General features: G+C 40.4%; 2 protein-coding genes across 12 annotated transcripts in view; one reads left to right on the forward strand and one right to left on the reverse strand.

Annotated features, from left to right (window-relative positions):
• BBS9 (Bardet-Biedl syndrome 9) overlaps positions 1-17,717 on the reverse strand; it is a 455,972-nt gene extending 438,255 nt beyond the window's left edge. For 3 of the 10 annotated variants that reach the window (XM_048839050.2, XM_048839043.2, XM_048839048.2), the window contains exons 1-5: positions 17,369-17,715; positions 15,128-15,250; positions 12,460-12,610; positions 11,160-11,224; positions 8,798-8,911 (exon numbers count right to left, since the gene is read on the reverse strand). In XM_048839050.2, the coding sequence (XP_048695007.1) occupies positions 8,798-8,911; positions 11,160-11,224; positions 12,460-12,610; positions 15,128-15,239 (442 nt within the window). In that variant the 5' untranslated portion in view covers positions 15,240-15,250; positions 17,369-17,715. Of the gene's footprint in view, positions 1-8,797; positions 8,912-11,159; positions 11,225-12,459; positions 12,611-14,872; positions 14,959-15,127; positions 15,251-17,368 lie in introns of those variants that run through there. The other 7 variants (XM_048839047.2, XM_048839044.2, XM_048839046.2 and 4 more) reach the window with 6 other exon arrangements.
• Positions 17,718-17,905: 188 nt separating this feature from the next.
• Positions 17,906-19,485, forward strand: part of NT5C3A (5'-nucleotidase, cytosolic IIIA) — a 35,948-nt gene continuing 34,368 nt past the window's right edge. Inside the window, exon 1 of one of the 2 annotated variants that reach the window (XM_048839064.2) lies at positions 17,906-18,276. In XM_048839064.2, coding sequence (XP_048695021.1) covers positions 18,139-18,276 — 138 coding nt within the window. In that variant the 5' untranslated portion in view covers positions 17,906-18,138. The remainder of the gene's footprint in view (positions 18,277-19,485) is intronic. The other variant, XM_048839065.2, reaches the window with a different exon arrangement.

Consider the following 19,485-nt stretch of genomic DNA (forward strand, 5'->3'; position numbering starts at 1 on the left):
AGTCCACCCTTCTCATAAAGTTTCCTGTTACAAGGTTGCATGGTTTACACATATGTTGTATTTTATTATTTAAAAAATTCCTCCTTATAGCACCCTCTTTGTTGTAACACTCAAATATACTTTGCCTCTAGGCCACGACTATAATAAAAGTAAAATGAATTCAGACAATTTGCTGAGAAAAGCTAGGTAGAGGGAGGGAGTAGTGGATTTTAAATCTTTTTGTCTTCTTTTTTTGCTTGTAATTTTTTCATGCTATAATTTTTAATATTCTTTCTTTAAAACACTTCGTTTTTATTATTTCCTTTTATTTATGCAGGACCTGTGGAATAACTTCCAACAAATCTGTGCAGTTCTGAAAGCCATTTTATGATCTGGGAATCCTAATTTCAAAAATCAGTACACACTTGATCACTAGGATGACTGAACTTTACAGAAAGAAAAGGAGTACTTGTGGCACCTTAGAGACTAACAAATTTATTTGAGCATAAGCTTTCGTAAGCATATGCTCAAATAAATTTGTTAGTCTCTAAGGTGTCACAAGTACTCCTTTTCTTTTTGCCGATACAGACTAACACGGCTGCTACTCTGAAACTTGAACTTTACAGAGACTTTATCAACTTATTTCAAGAAGCTAAAGGAAGCAAGCTGAATTCACTGATCGTTTTAAATCCAGTTAGTACAAACACATTTTGTGCAACTAAATAAAAATGGAGTATAAACATTTTTCAGTGAAAATAAAGACATTATGCATAGAATTAATATATAAAACAACTTCAAATATACTTTATGTACACAGAGAAAATGAGCTCTATCTTATGTGTCAACAATTCCCACTAGTGGGGCATGAGCTATCAATGCATTATCTATTTAGTCCTTAGAATCAAGGCAACATTAAACTTTTATAATCTTTTTTTTTTAAATTCATGAAGTATTCAAGATGTTCATATATGCAGCTCAACGTATCATTTTTTCCCCTCGCAAAAATCATAAAACTCATCTGACACTTGGGAAATGTTGCTTCCTATTATGGCATATGGCCATTGCCACATTTCATAGGCACTTTAGATAGAGACCTAGGAGTCAGGCAATTAGGAATCACTTTGGAAGGCACAGGATCTCAGTATCCAGTTCTTCATTATTACATTCTCACTACATTTTTAGTTTATAAATGTATTGGCTGTTTTCCTGATTACTATTTGCTCTGGCACATCTTTGATTGCATGGATTTTAGGAATTTTTATTTATATCACAATATATAAGCCTATAGAAACTTCAAGCAATCATTTCATGATTTAAAAATGCTTCTGCAGCCTTTCATACATCTTCATCAGAAATCTGTTCATCTTACTTAGAAACATCAATATCTCAAACTCATTTTCTATTATTAAAAATATTTATAAAATACTTTGGCATTACATAGGACTTTACTGACAGTTAACACATCCCTTGCCCGGAGAGTTTACAGTCTAATGGGCAGATTGTGGCCTGTCCTGAACAAGGCAGTATAGGGGACATAAGATGTCCCCTTACTTCTTTGCCCCTGGGCATCCTACTACCACTCCCTATATGCAAGGGGAAGCTGGGTCCATGGATCTGGTATATATCCCCCTTAAGATCTGTGGGAAAGGATAAGAGTGGAATGAGCCTTGATTCCAACCCCTTCCCACCATGTCAAGGAGCCTATGCTGAAACAAGTATAAAGTTGTGGCATTTTACTCTCTTTCTGGAGCAACTGGGAGACTGATTTCTAAAGTCACAATCTCCCTCCAGGACTGCTCCAGGGGAAGCACACCACCACTCTGTCCCTTACTATGAAGTAGATCACACACTGCCGATTTAGCCCTAAGTAAGACAAGACAAACAAGTCAAGACATAGAATAACATTTATTTCCATCTTAAGTATTGTTCTCAGAAGACACTTAACCTGGTATCTAAGCATCAGATTAGAGGCTGTGAAGATTACAGATAAAGAGGCACAAGGGACTGTGTGAAAAGCTTAGAGTTAAAGAATTTGAACAGAGTGAGGGAGGAGAGAGTGTGATGGATAAGGACAGGATGACTGTTCCTAACACGGGAGCAAAATCATAGAGATAAGAAATAGAAAGCAAATAAAGTGGGGTGGGGGACAAGAGCGGAGGAATAAGGCAAAAGGAATGGCAAGAAATAGGGCTGAACAGTGGATAAGAGCGATTCTGAAGTTATGCAGGACAAGAAAGAAATCTGCACAAATTTCACACTAAAACTTACATCTGTATGCCAGAGCTTTTGTGAAGTACATTTCACTATTTTTTAAAAATCATTTTGAAGGGAGGTGGGGGAAAAGAATATAATTGCAATTATATAGTCTCCTCTATTGCATTAAACAAAGCAAAATTCATTGAAGCAGCTATAGAGGCATATAATACTTACAGCATGTTAAGTGAACACCAACCATATGAACTTTTCAAGATGATTTCAAGATCCTGGTGTCCTTTTAAAGCCCTTAATGGATAAGGGCCTAGCTAACAAACAGTAACAGTAAAGTTGAAGGGCCTCAGAGTGAAATTTGTGGGAGCTTTACATTATCAGTGGGGAGCTTTTGCTTGTGAACTGCATGCATGGCCCATATCTATCCACTTTTAACACAGTGCATGGCCAGTTGCTTTACACAGGCCTTCTCTAAACTAGAAAATAATCCTCCTAAAAACAAAAACAAAAAAAAACAAAAAAACCCCACAAGACAGCCACCAAGGCTTATTCAGTAAAAATAAAGGGCTGCTTTGAAAATAAACACCAAATAAACATATTCCGTGTTGTCTACGAGCCACACAAAATTATTAGGGTTTTTACAACTGTCAGTAAAATTCAGTAAACTTTTAATAATATTACAGGTTAATTTGAAAAATATAAAATTAAAATCCTTGATTGAAAGGCATTTTTTCCAGGGTGCTTCCCCCCCACTTTAATTAAAACCAGAGTTCACAAACTCTTTATGCATAGGGACTCCATTAATGACTCCCTAGTCCAGCTCACCATATTCTCAGCTTACAAACTACAGCTGGTTTGTCAGTTGCAAGTGCTGGTCTGAGAAATCACCTACTGTTTGTTAAAATGGGGCTCTCAGCTACCCATAAGTGGGGTCTGCTGTAGGAGGACAGCTAGTAGCCTCCTATTAGGCATGGAGAGGAAAATTAGTCATTCCAGAGCTTTATTGGAGGGGCATAAATGGAATCAACGGGCATTTTTAAGGGGGAAGAGGACTGCAGGACAAAGATGAGAAAACAAGGCCTGGGAGACAGTAAGAGGATGCTGTCCCTCCCATCTTTGTCCAGTACATTGCAAGATACATATCTCTAGGACACTGTAACTAGGCTTAAGAGAACACTATACTGTGGATGTAGGACTTCTCTGCTCATTCCACATGGCTATGTGGACCCTCATTTGTACTTTAAGCACTATATAAGAGTGAGGTGGTATTATTTAACCATGTATGTGTAATTGGTTAAAGCAGAAATGGTTTAATTCTCTAGTGTAGAACTATTCTGTCTGTTTCTCTCATACAAAGTAAAAGTGATGGAAAAGGGTATGAGAGAGTACAGTGGGAAAGAATGCAAATGTGTGAAAGTGGGAGAGCGTGAATGAATGGAGAGCAGGTAATAATGATTGGGGAGTATGGAATGAATAAAGAGGGAGTGAGACAGAGGAAAGAAGGAAGTGAATGCAGAGGACAGAGTGTGTGGGAGAGGACACTCAGATCTAAAACTTGGGCATGGATGGTCATTTGTTCCACCCTCAGGAAAAATATTAGAGGAAACACTGCTCCACCACACCTTGAAGTCCTCATATGCATCGTGCCCTGAACCAAGAACAGGTCTCACTTGGTGCCAACACCCTCTGATTCATCTTTTCCATTAAGAAGCAAATTTACCCTTCATCCAGCTAAATTTCTTATATTAGTATGATATCTTTACTGCCTACTCACAAGCCTATCACAATTGATATTGACACATAAAGGTTGTTTATTACTGCTGTATCACACTTTGATACTATATTAATTTATCAAGGTAAACATTCAGAGTTTAGAAATTTATATCTAACAAGAGCCACAAAATTTAACATCGGGCATCAACATTACTATCTGGCATGCTGAAAGGTTCAGTTAAGCACTTTCCATCATTTAAACGGAGTATCTCCTGTGCTTACAAGTGTGGCATACAGACTATGCCCACATAGCAGCTGGGAGGTGTAATTCCCAACACAGGTACATGCTAGATATGCCCTAGTTAGCCCCTAAAAATAGCAATGTGACCGGGAAGGCTCAAGTGAGTCCAAACAGTGCGTATGCCACTGCAGCCATGGCTATTTTTTTAGGTGGTAGCTCAAGCAGAGCTACCATGTGTGTATGTCTGCCCACATTGGGAATTACAGGTCCCAGCTGTTGTATAGAAAACTCCACAATGGCTTTAAATTAGCAAAAGGAACTACTAATATTCAGGGCCACTGCCCCAAGTGGTATATTGGATTCAAATTATGCAGCACTGCAGTAGAATCGGTGCAATATCTATTTACTTTCAAATTCAATTTCATTTCAATTTACTCTCCCTAACATTTCCAAGATGCTGCAAAATTTTCCTTAAATACATAGCCACACTGTTAATGGTGTCAGCTCTGACAGGGTATTTAGGTGCTAAAAGCCTCAAGTAGGTGTGACAAGTCATTTTGGTTTTTGGTGAGCAGGAGCCTGTTGAAGCTCTTTGGCTTTCTTGGGAAGGGATGTATTTAATCCTTCACTTCACCTTTGTGGGCAGAGGTAAGGTTACAATTTTGGAGGAGATGGAGGACTTCTTCATTCTTCACCCAAGCAAGACTTAATGGCAACCTGCAATATCACATACACACACTAATTTCTGGCACTACAAACCATAACGGGATTTTTCAGTTTAATGATTCTCCTAAAATGACTGGAAGCGAAATAACTAACAATACTGACATTTAAATTATTCTTATTAGAATTCAGACTGAACACCACACTAACAGTCCTGGGAGCCACTTTCAGAGATATTATTTAAAGTTGCTGGTAGAGTTAGGCAGAAATCACTGCATCAGTTTATACTGAAGATTATACTTGCAACCAAAAAGGTGAGAGGCAGGTAAAGTGTGGGTAAAATGAAAGCTTAGTTTCCGGAGCAGAAGTCTAGCCAAATCTGCAACAGTTTCCCCCCTCCCCGCCAATGGTTTTTCAGTAAGTGAAAGTCAAATTCACCTCCTCCCCTTTTCTACAAAAACCCCATAAACCATGAAAAACATTTGGTTTTAGTCAATAAAATACTTTCTGCGGAGCAGGTTTTCAGCAAAAGTATTTTTGTATTTTCCACACCTCATTAAGTCTTACAGTAAATGCACCTGTAGAACCAGACCGTCGGAAGTAGTGTTATAAAAGTGTAGCAAAACCACTGACTGTAACCAGAGGACCATCTAGTGGTGGTTGGGCCACATCTCATGCCTTTCCCATTGTGCTGTAGCTATTTAAGGCAAATATAAATATACACTGCTGTTCCTTAGAAATAAATCATCAATTTGTAGAGGGGCAACTGTGGCAGCTTCTTGAGTCTGCAGAGTTCCGAAAGCTTGATTCTTTGGGCGACAGGCCTGGGTATGAGACAGAAACTAAAGTGGTTGCATTAATTGATTCACTGCTCCTAGGAATGAATGAAGACAAAATGTGTCCAAGCAGACTTAGATTAGTCAGCAGCTTTTGATAACAATACTAAAGTTCTGTTAACTCACTAGTAGATCCTGGTAGGAATGGATAAAGTTGTTGTTGAATGACTCCATTCTTACACCCAGAGGACAGTCATGGGCAATATTTCCTCTATCCCAGGAGTTCTCTCCTACAGCATAACACAAGAGTCCCCACCACTGTTACCCCACCAATTCCACATGTATATGTGGCTGACAGCATCAGTAAAGAAACATGGGCTGTACGGTATTCAATATAACTTACTTCTCCAACACATCTCACCGAGCCAGATCAACACAATAAATAATCCAATGTTACAATGAGTTTGAGGCTTGGACAAAGGCTAGCTGACTGCAACTTAGTCCAGACAAGACAGAGATAAAGTTCGCAGGTTGGGGGAAGAAGCCAGAGAGTTGGTAAAGCTTTTATTGGTGCTCATAACTGAAAGAGAGTCAATGCTATTTGTAAAAGCATATAATCAAAGTTTATTATTAGAGACTGACTTCTCTTGGAAGCCCAGCTAGTAGCGGGCTTCCCCCCCACCTGGCAAGGTGAGTCATGCCTTTTCACTCTGATGTGGACCTTACAACACTTATCCGTATCTTTGTGACTTTGAGAACATGCAGAAAGTGAAGTTCACACAAAATGTGGTGGACCACTTATTACACAGAAAGAAAAGGAGTACTTGTGGCACCTTAGAGACTAACAAATTTATTTGAGCATAAGCTTTCGTGAGCTACAGCTCACTTCATCGGATGCATTCAGTGGAAAATACAGTGGGGAGATTTATATACACAGAGAACATGAAACAATGGGTGTTACCATACACACTGTAAGGAGAGTGATCACTTAAGGTGAGATATTACGAGCAGGGAGGAGGGGAGGGGAGAACCTTTTGTAGTGTGTCAACTGCTGGAAATGGCCCACCTTGATTATCACTACAAAAGGTGTCCCGTTCTCCCCCCACTCCCCGCTCCTGCTGGTAATAGCTCACCTTAAGTGATCACTCTCCTTACAGTGTGTATGGTAACACCCATTGTTTCATGTTCTCTATGTATATAAATCTCCCCACTGTATTTTCCACTGAATGCATCCGATGAAGTGAGCTGTAGCTCACGAAAGCCTATGCTCAAATAAATTTGTTAGTCTCTAAGGTGCCACAAGTACTCCTTTTTTTTCTGCGAAGACAGGCTAACACGGCTGCTACTCTGAAACCTGTCATTATTACACAGAGTTTCACACTGGCAGCACATTATGCCGGTGCTCCACAACTTGTATTAGCTATCAATCGGAATACAAGATAATGATTTCAAACCTTCTGTTATTTTGATACTGCCTCTTTCTTGGGGTCACTCTACCACAACTGCCATCAGTAGAGAAGCTTGAGTTGGAGTTCCCCACTAAAAGGGAGAAAGTGGTTGGCAGTGCCCTGCAGAAGGGGTCTTCCACTTTGAAATTCTGATCAAACAAGTTGGGGCGTGAGCTCAAATTTGTCAACTTTCTAGACATACAGGAAAGTGCCTTTTTTTGGGGTGGGGGGGTCCTCTCAAGGAGAGGACTGGAGAGGTTTGGGCTCATTTTACTAATGAATATTTCTGTCTGCCCTTAACAATGTATTGTTATTTGTGTTGTGTGTTTTTATTTTATGGAATGGATGACTAGACACTCAATAGTCATCTAGAAAAATTTATGTATACAACCTCAAGTTAGGAACCACAATTTGTTTAGTTTCAATTCTTTTTATTTTCATCCTATAATTCACAGTACCTTTCATTCAGGGGAAAATATAGGAGCCCTCTAGTGGTTAAACACATGTATATTTACATAAAGTCAAATTTTGATACCCCCTACTCAAAATGAGTAGCATTAACTTCACAAATAGTCAAATTGATTTCTGAAAATAATGGTTCAGTAAGGCCCCCAAACCTGCAAACACTTACATATGTGCATAAATAAAGCATGTGCAAAAAAGTATTTCCAGGATAACAGGAGCAAAGCATTTAAAATTTGGCGGCAGAAGTTAACTGAAGACTGTAATATACTGAACAACAAGATGTCTGCTTAACATTTCAAAGGATAACATTACATAGACTTTCTTTTAAAAAAGATTTAATAGGGCAGATGGAACAGAAATGGGAAAAGCCAAAAACAAACACACACACATAGCAGTCCGGAGAGTAAAGAGGACTACTCTATTTTCATTGTCCAATCTCGGCAAAATGCATAGCATGACTTAAATGTATTAAAACAAGAGACATTTTCAACATCTGAATTATTACAAGGAAAGAAAATTTGGGTTTTATTTGTTTTTTAATATAGTTTTAACGTAAGTGTCCTTATGAGCCAACATCCTTATTTCAACACTTGACCTTTAATCACCCTAGTATACTCTGTATTTAACTTTCTTATTTTAGGTTCACTGATGTGTTAAAAACAAAAGCAAAACAAATGATACTTCTTAACTGTTCTCATCCCAACTACTAATCTAAAGATGGCAGCACCACAAAAACTCCCAAAACAGAAGCTTACTAGCATTTTCAGAAGAGGCCCAGGACTGAATGAGCATCAAAATGAACTATTCTTGAGGCCCTACTTAATTTGCAATATTGAAAATCTTGCAATATTAGGCTTCCACTACAATTTTATCAGCTGCCTGGGGGGTCCTGCTGTCAGCCGGAGCCCCAGGCATTAATGACCATAATATTGTTGCAGCAAAATGTCCTGTTATCAAAAAAAATTAGTAGGCATAACATAATACCTGAGTGTTTATATTGTTCCAGAAAATTTCTCTTAAACAAATAGGTCTTCTCTGGCTTTTTCAAATTACCACAATTAATAAAGGTCTATTATTACTTTTCAGCTATTTTCCATGTCTCGTCCGCAACTCAGCCACAATTATTTGACAATCATTCCGCAATTGAAGTAGGGCTTTAAGTATTCTTTGATTCCTAGACATTCCCTGCTAAATGTAACACAGCCCCAAAGTGGGAAAGCTTGCATATGCCACAAGCCCACGTTGTTCTTGATCAATAAATAAATTTTAATCCACAGGCTAAAATTCACTTAGAACTAATTTACCTTTCACACCACCAAATGGTCCATAAGTCATGTTGCAGGCTGTTCTCTGAAGATTGTGTTCATACATAAGTTTGATCTGATACTGGTTCCCATGTTCCACATTTCCCAAAGTTCCTATGAAAAAACAAGGAACAATATAGATGTCTAATTTTTAACTTGTGGTCCACATGAAGGAAAAACAGGAACTTTTTTAGATTATTTAAGAACACTATATGCTGAGGCCTTATCTATTATTAGTTGCTTTGGTATGGGTCTGAGGGTTGACAATGATATATTTTTAGGAAAGTGGCAAACGTGTTTATTATTTGTACATCAGCAGTACCTACAGGCCAAAACCAGAAGTGGGGTTCCATTATACTAAGCACTGTATAAAACAAAATAAGAGACAGTGCCTGCCCTGAAGAAGACTATTTGAGCAAAGGACTCTCACATCTTTCCACAGTATATGGTTCAGCCATGTAATCAGAAATCAATTTACTCACCCAAAGAAGGCAAAACAAAATGTTTTGCATTACGATTCTGCAGTTCTAGGATCCAACAAACAAAGTATGTCTCGCAATTTGTTTCAGCCAAAACGTCTTAATCTCCTTAAGAGAGACTCTAAATTACGCCACATCAGCTCTTGACTCTGTTTTTGCAGTATGTTTCTAATGGTTGACAGAAAACTGATAATTACCCAAGTAGTAACTCGGTGTAGTGCTGGACGCTGCAGATGCCATATACATATTGTGTTAATCCCCAGACATGATAACTTCAAGCTCCTGCAGATAGATGCCTGGAGATATTTCAGAAGTTTATAATCTACAAGAGCTTGAAGTTGGTATCTTTGGGGAATTAATAAAATTTGAAAAAAAATTACACTGTCAAAATTTGGAAAATCTCTTAAGAACCAGAATAGTAAGTTTAGAACTGTGGTTGATGCAATGCTCAACAATGTAAGGACAATGTAATCTAAAATGGACCTTAGCATCATTTGAAGTGCCTATATTCCATGCTGCATCATCTAAACTGAATCCAACCATTGTTGATTTGAGCTTTTCTGCCTTGAGCCCTGCAGCTCCAAAAGTTTCCTCCCACCCCATTTTATACTATTAGCTGCCCCAGAACCCAGCTCTCCTACATCAACAAAGTGAGCACAAAGTTTCCAATAGTGAACAAACCTGTACACCTTCACTTGTTCAGCTACAGACTACCATCAGTAAGAACAGTAATAAACCTAACTTTCTGTAATCCTTTGAGAGATGTTAATATAGTCTGGTCAAGATTAAGGAGGATCCTTTTGGCCTACAAATTGGGGATTATTTCAAAAATCTCTAAAACTGAAGTCATGTTTAGCAACTATGTAAGAAATGTTGAAAAATGAGGCAAATTCGTCATGTTCCAGTTTATGCAGAATTCCAGCAAAAGAAGTTTCTTTTGTTTTGTGCATCTTAGAGATCCAAGAATTCAGTTTCATATTTGATTACGTACTGCAAACAATACAGCTGCATCAGTTCTGTCACATTCAGACCTTCTACACACTAAAGGAGGGGAAGAATAAGCAGGTTTACCCTTTCATTTTGCTATTCTGGCCTCCTTGCCTTCACTAATTCATCTTCCCTAGAGCCTCTCTTATTTTAAGGCAAGTATCAAGCATTTAATGTTTAATAAAATTTAGTTCATTTTCTAAAACAATTATATTTACAGGGCATCTTTATCTGCCAACAGTTTGTTCATTAGAGCTCTGTGTATCAGCTTCTGTACTCAAAGTTGTAACATAAGAAGCTTTTATTGACAAACACACACTACTATTGACACACTTCTGTTGACAAACACACATATTTGCTTTTCCATGCACAAGTTTAATATTAATCTTCCACATGCGCTCTAAAATAATCCTCTGAATGGTAAAGCTAGTTACAAAGCTCAGAACGTGCCAAATGGTTCAGCAGCAGAGCTACTGCTTCCACAAGGTAGATCTGCAATATCACTCTTCAAGCAAAGGAGAACTTGGAATGTTGCAGAGGTAACACTAGTGCTTCTCTTCAAAGAGCGCAGTCTACATAACTACAACTCATTAGTGCCTTGGCACAGAACAATTCAGCACACTCAGAGCAAGCTGCCTGCTCTCTATTAGCCAGAGGGTACATTTTATACATAATTGCTACTGTATGACAAAGAAGGACCAAAAGTGTGTAAGAGAAGAAACATCAGTCCAGAATGTTGAGAGTCCTTCAAACACTTTGATTGTGACTTTGCACTGTCAGTACCAGAGAAACTTCTCACTACATATGCCTAGTCAGACCAGATAGCTAAACTGATCAATAGCACACAAAAAAGGCAGACAGAGAGATAGACAGCTATTCTGGGCAGTATTTTTTACCTGAGACAGCATACACACACAGTTTTCTGCAATGCAGTACAGCCAGATGAAGTAGTTCAGTACCACTGACAATGAGGGGGGTGAGGGGGGGGAGAAAAAAAAAGGAGAAAATTTGCAAGTGAGTTTCCAGTAAACTGCAGCACTGAGGGCCTAATCTAAGACACACTAAAGTCAATGTAAAGCCTCCTGGTGGACTTCCCTGTGCTTTGGATCAGGCCCCCATATTCTCAAATGTTAATTACCAGCCAAATAAAATATTGTGCAACTAAACTATCTCTCAGAATTAAAACATCTGAAATTATATTTGACAGCTAATAGTTGTTAAGTTCTCAGTAGATCCTTAAGAGACATTTTGCAGATGTGAGCACATGAAGCAAGCAAGCTTTTTCTGATTCAGCGTGATCCTGTTATCTAACAAGCTAGTACTAATACTTCCAGTGAGAGTAATAGTAGGGGGCAAATGTGTGATTGTCACTTTAGATGAGCATCATTTGATAGATATGGATACTACTTTACAGTTTGTATGAGACACAGTTACTAACAGTAGACTGAATTAGTTAATCTACAATACAAAATTAAATACTCATTATACTAAGATAGTCACAATATTTTGTATTCTGTGCCCATCCTCGATACACAAACAATCTCATTTACTGCAAAGAAAAGAGCTCTTGCACTATAATAAAATAATTAATAATAAATAATTAAAAAGTAATAGCAGCAGCAGCAGCCGCCACCTTTGGCTAGTTCCGATACCATAAGACATTGCTGCAACTGTGCAGTACCTTCAAGAACACCCAATTAAGAAATGAATGGTGTTAAGAACAGAGACAGGCATTACTCTTAAATTGGCTTATAATAAATAAAATAGCTTGCAAAGCAACATGGCTGCTGCATACTTAGTAGACAAGTACTTTTTTAAAGAAGCACAGCAATGTTTATATGCAGCATCAGAACACAAGTAGAGGACATTTGGGGATTTTAATATAACCTAGACTAAGACTTTACCTTAATGAGCATAAACATTTTTTTCCATTTATGCTCTATACTATATAAATCAATAAGCAGATGAAATGCATAATTCAGAGTTCATGATTTTTTTTAAATGGCTGTAAGAGTCAAACACTGCAGTGCCAAGAAGTAGATGTTGATTCAAATGAGATAGCTCAAACCAAACCCCCGGCACATTACAAAATTGATCTAGATGGTCTTTAGGGAGGCAAGTTAGCTACTATGACAAATTAGCCTAAAGCCTCCTAATTAGTGTAATCATTATCAGCAACATGGACTGTTTACTTACGAAACAAATTTTCCTACTTCCACCTGGAGTATTGAATCTCGCAGTTGCACTTCCAGGAGCAAATCTTCAGCTTGCATTCCATCTCCAGGTTTGACAGGGTGAGGATTAAAGATTCGAAGATATCCAATATAACTGCCAACAATTATTTTATCTGCAGAAAAATGTCCAACAAGAGGAAAATTAAAAATAGAGAAATAAATGTTCTGCATATGTGCTTAAAAGTGTACTCCTAAAATGATGGGATGTTTACACATAATTATGCTGATGTTCTGCATCCTAAATACCGAACTGACTTAAATATTTCAACAGTGAGAACGAGGAAGCGATAGTTCTCAAACTCCAGTCCAGTCTCCGAAATCCACTCTCTGAGTGTAGCCAGTACCTCCAAATGTTCAGTTCTCAAGTCTTAGAGATTTGGCAACGCTCTTCTCACCAAACAAGCAGCAGAACGTTGACTTTTAAAAATCTGGTAACAACAATGTTATAGGTGCTATCCAGATGAGAAATTGAAGTCTGGTTATTATTTTTTCAGGTCAATGTATCAAAAACGTAGAATGGGCCAAATTTAGGCTTGACATAAGTGGGTGAAACTCCCATTGACTTTAAAAAAGAAAAAAGGAGTACTTGTGGCACCTTAGAGACTAACAAATTTATTTGAGCATAAGCTTTCATGAGCTACAGCTCACTTCATCGGATGCATTCAGTGGAAAATACAGTGGGGAGATTTATATACACAGAGAACACGAAACAATGGGTGTTACCATACACACTGTAACAAGAGTGATCACTTAAGGTGAGCTATTACCAGCAGGACAGCGGGGGGGGGGGGGGGGGCGGAATAGTGGATTTGGTTCAGGATTCCTATAGTAATAATATTTATTATGAAATAGTATTTAATAAAAGTCAGCAAAGATTCTTAAGAAACACAAATCTGAAGTAAGTAAACAAAAATGATTACAGAAAGCCCCCTGTGCCTCAGGAGATCAGTTCTGCTCACAACCTCCAGAGATGACACTAACATTTATCTCCTCCAGACATCTATCTGCATCTGAGATGTACCAATAAATCCTGTCCATAAGTCACATGGACATACTCATAATATAAAAGACCTGACTGTTTCAGAGTGGAGGCAGCCAAGGTTTACCAGGCTTTTAGCCATTTGGAACAGTTCCACAGGACCCCATTTCACACAGGTGGAGAAGCAGGCAGCTATCTTCACCTCTACTGTAGCAAACAATATTCATGCTGCAATTCATTCAACTCAGAGCGTGACCTCTGCCCCTTGCACTCTAATCTCTACCTCATCCATTTCTGTCACAATTTATCTGTATATCACACTGACAGATGAAGATGCAGTCATGAAGACATTTGTATGTCCCTTAGCTCCCTAAAGCTACCTCATTTACACGTTCTTTACAAAATATTTTTCTTACATTTGATAAACTTGCCTAAAGAGGGATTTTTTTTTCCTTCATCCAGATGGGCAGGCAGTCAAGTTTACCTCTTATTTTATTTACTTTTGATCAAATTCCATACCAAAGGGTACCCCATCAAGTGCTCTGGCCACCCATAGCATATTTACAGACAACGGAACAAAGTAAATGCAAAGTAAAACGATTGACCAAAGCAGCAATACTTCTTCCTCCCACCTTAGCACTATTGAAAATCCAGTCATATGACCTATACAGTTTAAGTTCTTCTCCCCCAGCAACAGCACTTTCCCACTAGACGGAAATTCCACCTTCAATTGCCTCAGCTAATACCTGCTCAGAAAGATGATTTTTTGGGCATGCTACCAAACCTAACAAATTCCAGCTATTTCAAGACATTTCAAAGGAATAACCAAAATAAATTGGTTAGTCTCTAAGGTACCACAAGTACTCCTTTTCTTTTTGCGAATACAGACTAACACGGCTGCTACTCTGAAACCAAAGGAAAGGAGAACACTCTGTCAGCAGCTCCCTTTTTCTTTTTTTTGAAGGAACAACTGCGGGGGGGCGGGGGAATCAAGCGCAAGGACTTTCTGATTACAACTGCAGCAGAATGGCACAGAAAGGCAGTCTCAGGTAAGCAGATCCCAAAACATTTAGGGATTTATAGGTCAAAACTAACACTTTAAAACTCTTGGTAGCAGGTCCCAAACACAACCCCCTAGCTACTTCAAACCCAAGCTGACATGAAACAAAACCTCTCATGGTTGAGCTAGCACTAGCTTCATTAAACTAGCAGTTACTTTCTTGAATTTTCCACCAAAAGATGCCCAAAACTGTATTTTGCAATTATACTTGATAAGTGTTTTTCCCCTTCAAGTGTATGGCAATGTTTTCAACAATTCTTTAATACTGTACACACACTGAGGTAATATTAAAAATATGAAAATGGTGCCACATACTTGTGAAAAAATGCCACTTACATGTTCCAGGCTCTAGCAGGGTTTCTTGAAAGCAATGACAACATATAAAATGAAATGATGCATTCTAGAATATCTAAGTGAAGTCTGAAAACACAAAGAAAAGGGGCAGGGGACAAAGTGTAGTAGTATATGCCGAATGCCTCCTACTTCATCTCGTTAATAAGCATTTAGCACATGTTGCTGGAGTCAATAAAATTTTCAGGCATGTTTATGTCACCTTTAAAATCTGAAGGCCAACTCAGAATTTCTGTTTACCTTGTCCATTGCCACTGTTGTCAACATCAGCTACACATAAACACCCTTGATCAAATTCTTCTTTTTCTCCAAGAGCTGTTGACCACCAATCTCGGGCTTTAAATAAAGACATTCTCCTTCACGCTAAAAGGAAACAGACTCTGGGGTAAAATCCATACTTTTCATATCAAGTTATACAGATCATGTTAGCTTTTCTAGGAAGCATAGTAACCTAAATTATTTTTGCTTTGATTCCACATCAGATCAGCACAAAAACAAATTAAATCAGGAATTCTAAATATTTGTGAGGTGATGTCCCTGTGGAACTCGTTGGCAGGGAATGTTGTGAAGGCCAAAAAAACTGTAAGTAGGTTCAAAAAAGAATTAGAAAAGTTCATGGAGGATAGGTCAATCAATGGCTATTAGCCAAAATGGTCAGGGTTGCAACCCCATGCTCTAGGTGTCCCTAAGCACCTGACTGCCAGTTGTCGGGACTGGACCACAGCGGGATAGATCACTTGGTAATTGCCCTGTTCTGCTCATTCCCTTTGAAGCATCTGACACTGGCCATTGTCAGAAGACAGGCTACTGGGCTAGACAGACCATTGGTCTGACCCAATATGGCCATTCTTATGTTCTTATATCATCACATACTTTTCAAAGATATACAAATGGAGCATATTTTTCAGAAACAACATTAGTTTGTACAAGATTCATAAGTTAATAATAATTAACAGCATATTATAGAAACTTAAGGTGGGAGATGGGGAGTCCACACAAAATCCAACAAGCAAAATTTAAAAAAAAAAAAAAGAAAAGAAAAACCACTTGGTAGGTATAAAAGTTCTGTTAGGTCTATTGTTGGGCCTTCAATCACACAGCTTAAAAACACTATGAAATGGATCAAACCATAAATGATTTTACTGTCTTTGCAGGGCTCCTTGTACCTGACTATATCACAGAACCCATTTCAGGACCTGGACATCACTAACAAAAGACATTTCTCAGTCAAACACAAGAACCAATTTCCAAAAAGTGCTCTTGAAAATTAATCTAAGCAGACTCCTTGCATTATTCTAGCACCTTTTATATGTCAAACAATTATCCTTGCAGCTGCTTGGCAAGGTAGCTGTCCCTTTAAAAGAGTACCAGCCTAACACCATACAGGAGAGGGGATCTTTCCAAAGGAGGTTTCTCCTCTGATTCAAGGGATCAAAAGAATCATCAGCTTGGTCTAGTTTTCCTAAACAGCAGCTTATTTCTCAGAGCACACCAAGATAAAAACAAATCAGCATCAAGACCTCCACTGTATAATCGCGTTGAAGAAGATGCCCTCATTACATGAGTGAGGGACTCTGTCCAATAGTAGAAAAGCCGATTTGTGCCCTACCCCTGCTGTTATCTTGGGTGGAGGGGTGGGGAGGGGGTGGAAGAGACTGGAGAGAGGATAACTTTTGTAGGCAGTGTGATATTTATAAGATTGCCATTGTTTAAATCCATATGTTGTCTTTTTAAAGCTTGATTGAATCTCAATAATTAGATTTAGTTACACACCGTGCAGAATACACAACAATTCTTGAATTATTTCTTAACTTTTTTTTAGTATTTATTTTCACTTATTTTTTGGTTTGTTTTTTAAAAAAGAACTGCTATGATGCCTGTTGCCTTGGCACTCAAGCATTGTTAGTTTTATTTATTCTAATTAGAAAAATACAAACAACACCATGCTAACCAAAACAGCCAACCTAAGGAGGGAGGGTATAAAGCTCCAAAATATAAACTATTTAACGACTAGCAACAAAACACATACAAACCTTTAACTAAACTAGATAAACTTCTACTTTACATAAATCAACATTCATACAAAAGTACTACAGGGCATTTTACAGGGTTAATAACGCAGCCATGGGAGAGAGCAGAAGATGAGGATTAAATAGGATGATCTGGGAATTATTTTCCCCTAATGCCCTACTGACATCTTTTGATTATTGCCTCTGCTTCTCCTCACTGTAAGGTGAGTAGAGAATTTCTGAGCGAAAATAACAGGGAAAATATAAGCACCACTTTATATTTTCCATAGATATGGGAAGGGGTGACACTACACAGGGCTCCTCCATCTCCAGCACCCAGCCAGTGCAGAACCCGTACGTTTGCGAGCGTGGGCTTCGTCCACTCTAGTTTTAAAGCTCCCAAGCGAGAGGGCTGCAAGTTTCCAGGCACTGCACAAACCATTCCCTTGCATGAGACAACCGGGCTACTCACCAGACCCGTCCAAGCAGGGGCCTCTGCACCCCCAAGTACCTGTCCTGGAAACTGACCAGCAACCACGGCGGAGGAGGCGTCTACATTAGGGGTGTGCGCGAGCAGAGAGGTGCGGGTTCCTCCCAAGCTCCAGCCCTGGGGCTCAGCGGGTCCCCGAGGACGGAAATCAAAAGGCGCCAGCCGGTTCAGCCCTCCCCGCTCGCAGCCCTGCCGACGGGACAGGGTGCGGGGTGGAGGAGGGAGAGCCACTGCTCAGGGAGAGGCTGCAGGCGGCACCAGCTGCCCCGCTCCGCCAGCCGCAGCGGCCATCTTCGCGCCCGTTGTCATAGCACTTTAACAACCAACCCAGCTCCCTGAGAGCGGGGACCGGAAGCGGAAAAGGGGTCTGCCCCGGAGCGTCCCGGGAGATGTAGTTTAGAAAACGCGAGTGTGGCCCTGATAGGGCGGGTGGGGTTGTACCATTTCCTGAGGGAGGGGAGAGCAGCTCCCCTCTTCCGAAAGCAGCCAGCCCCGGAGCCATTTCAGCTGCATTTCTCTTTTGACGTATGGAGAAAACGACGCAGTATGGAAGCGCCACAACCTGCTAGGGGGGAAGAGGGAGGCTGATAAAACTCCCCCTCTGAATGGTCTTTCCCAACGTCGTCCCCTCCTTCCCTCCTGTGTGGTAGCGTCGGGATCTCTCGGCCTCTGCCGCTCGCGGGCCCCGGTGTTGCTGTCGGGGGGACACCGAGACTTCCCAGCCCACCCTCCCCGCAGAGGGGGGAGCCGCCATGGATCGGACCGCGGTGGCCAAAATGGGAGCGGTGGCCAGCGCCAGCGTGTGCGCCCTGGTGGGGGGAGTCGTCCTGGCCCAGTACCTCTTCACCATGAAGAAGAAGACAGGCAGGAAGACCAAGATCATCGAGATGGTAGGTCCCAGCGGGACCGCGCGTCGCCCCGGACACCCTCCTGCCCCCAGCCCGGGGCCTGGGAGGGCTCCTACCCCGAGGGTTGGGCTTGTCCGTCCTGACAGCCGCCTGAGCCCCCACGTGCCGCTGGCCGTCTGTTTCGGGCCTGCTCGAAACCTGCTCGCCCTGAGTCTGTGGGGAGGGGGGGGAGGAGTCCGAATCCATCCCTCGGTACGTCTACATAGGCAGGTGTGTGGGGATTAAAGTCCTTCTAGATTCACGCTGGCGTGACAGGATCGGCTGGAGTCCTAGCAGGGGAATCCGCCGCTGGGCTCTGAGGCGCTGATGCGAGAACATCAGACTAGGAGGGGTTTTTGTGGTTTGCTTGTTTGCAAACTGGTCGCCAGGAGTGCTGGAAGAGTTTGTATAGTGAGGGTGTGGAGAGCCATTGAACCAAACTGCAAATGCTGCGTATGCTGGAAACCACCTCAAGCCAGGGAGTTGCGGCAGCTCCCCTAGTTCCCGCACCTAGGCTGGTTGCAGTTTTACAGTGGAGTTGGTTGGGTGAGGCGAAAAATGAGGGAGCGGCGAATGGAATGCTTGTGAAAGGCGTCCGCTCAACAGCTCTGCAAAGTGTAATGCAAAACTGGTACAAATAAGTGTATTATCCATGCAAGCTTCATCCATACTGCATCAGGCTCGTTCTGGAGTAGCCAGCTCCAGTAACTGTCATTTGCTGCCCATGGCATATTTAGTAACTAGCCTTTTTACAGAGGCACTTGACAAAAGTACCAGTTGTTAAGGTGGTTTTTGTGATATGGACACTTGTCCAGTAAGAACTGGACTGAGACCACCAACTTATTTCACACCAGCCCTGTATGATGTATCGGGGACTGCTGCCACTAGATTCGATTTAAGGCCTAGATTTTTATAATTATTCATACATAATTGGTTCTAACAGATACCACAATTGTACATGCAAATAGTAAAATGTTCAGCTGTTCATTTGACTGTGCAATTACTCCCACCTGTATGTGCAAATCACATGTTTATCAAAACATGAATCCCAGCAAAAATCCACTGTGTGCTATCACTAATCTCCGTGAACCATCTCATTTCCCCCCCCCCCCCAGTGAAAAATCTTTACATGCCACGTGCAATGTATAGAAAGTATGGGGTTTTGTTTTTGTTTTGTGTGGTTTTGGTTTCCTGTTACAGCTGCTTGTGGAG

Source organism: Caretta caretta, chromosome 2, assembly GCF_965140235.1.
Source record: "Caretta caretta isolate rCarCar2 chromosome 2, rCarCar1.hap1, whole genome shotgun sequence".
Classification (NCBI taxonomy): Eukaryota; Metazoa; Chordata; order Testudines; family Cheloniidae; genus Caretta; species Caretta caretta.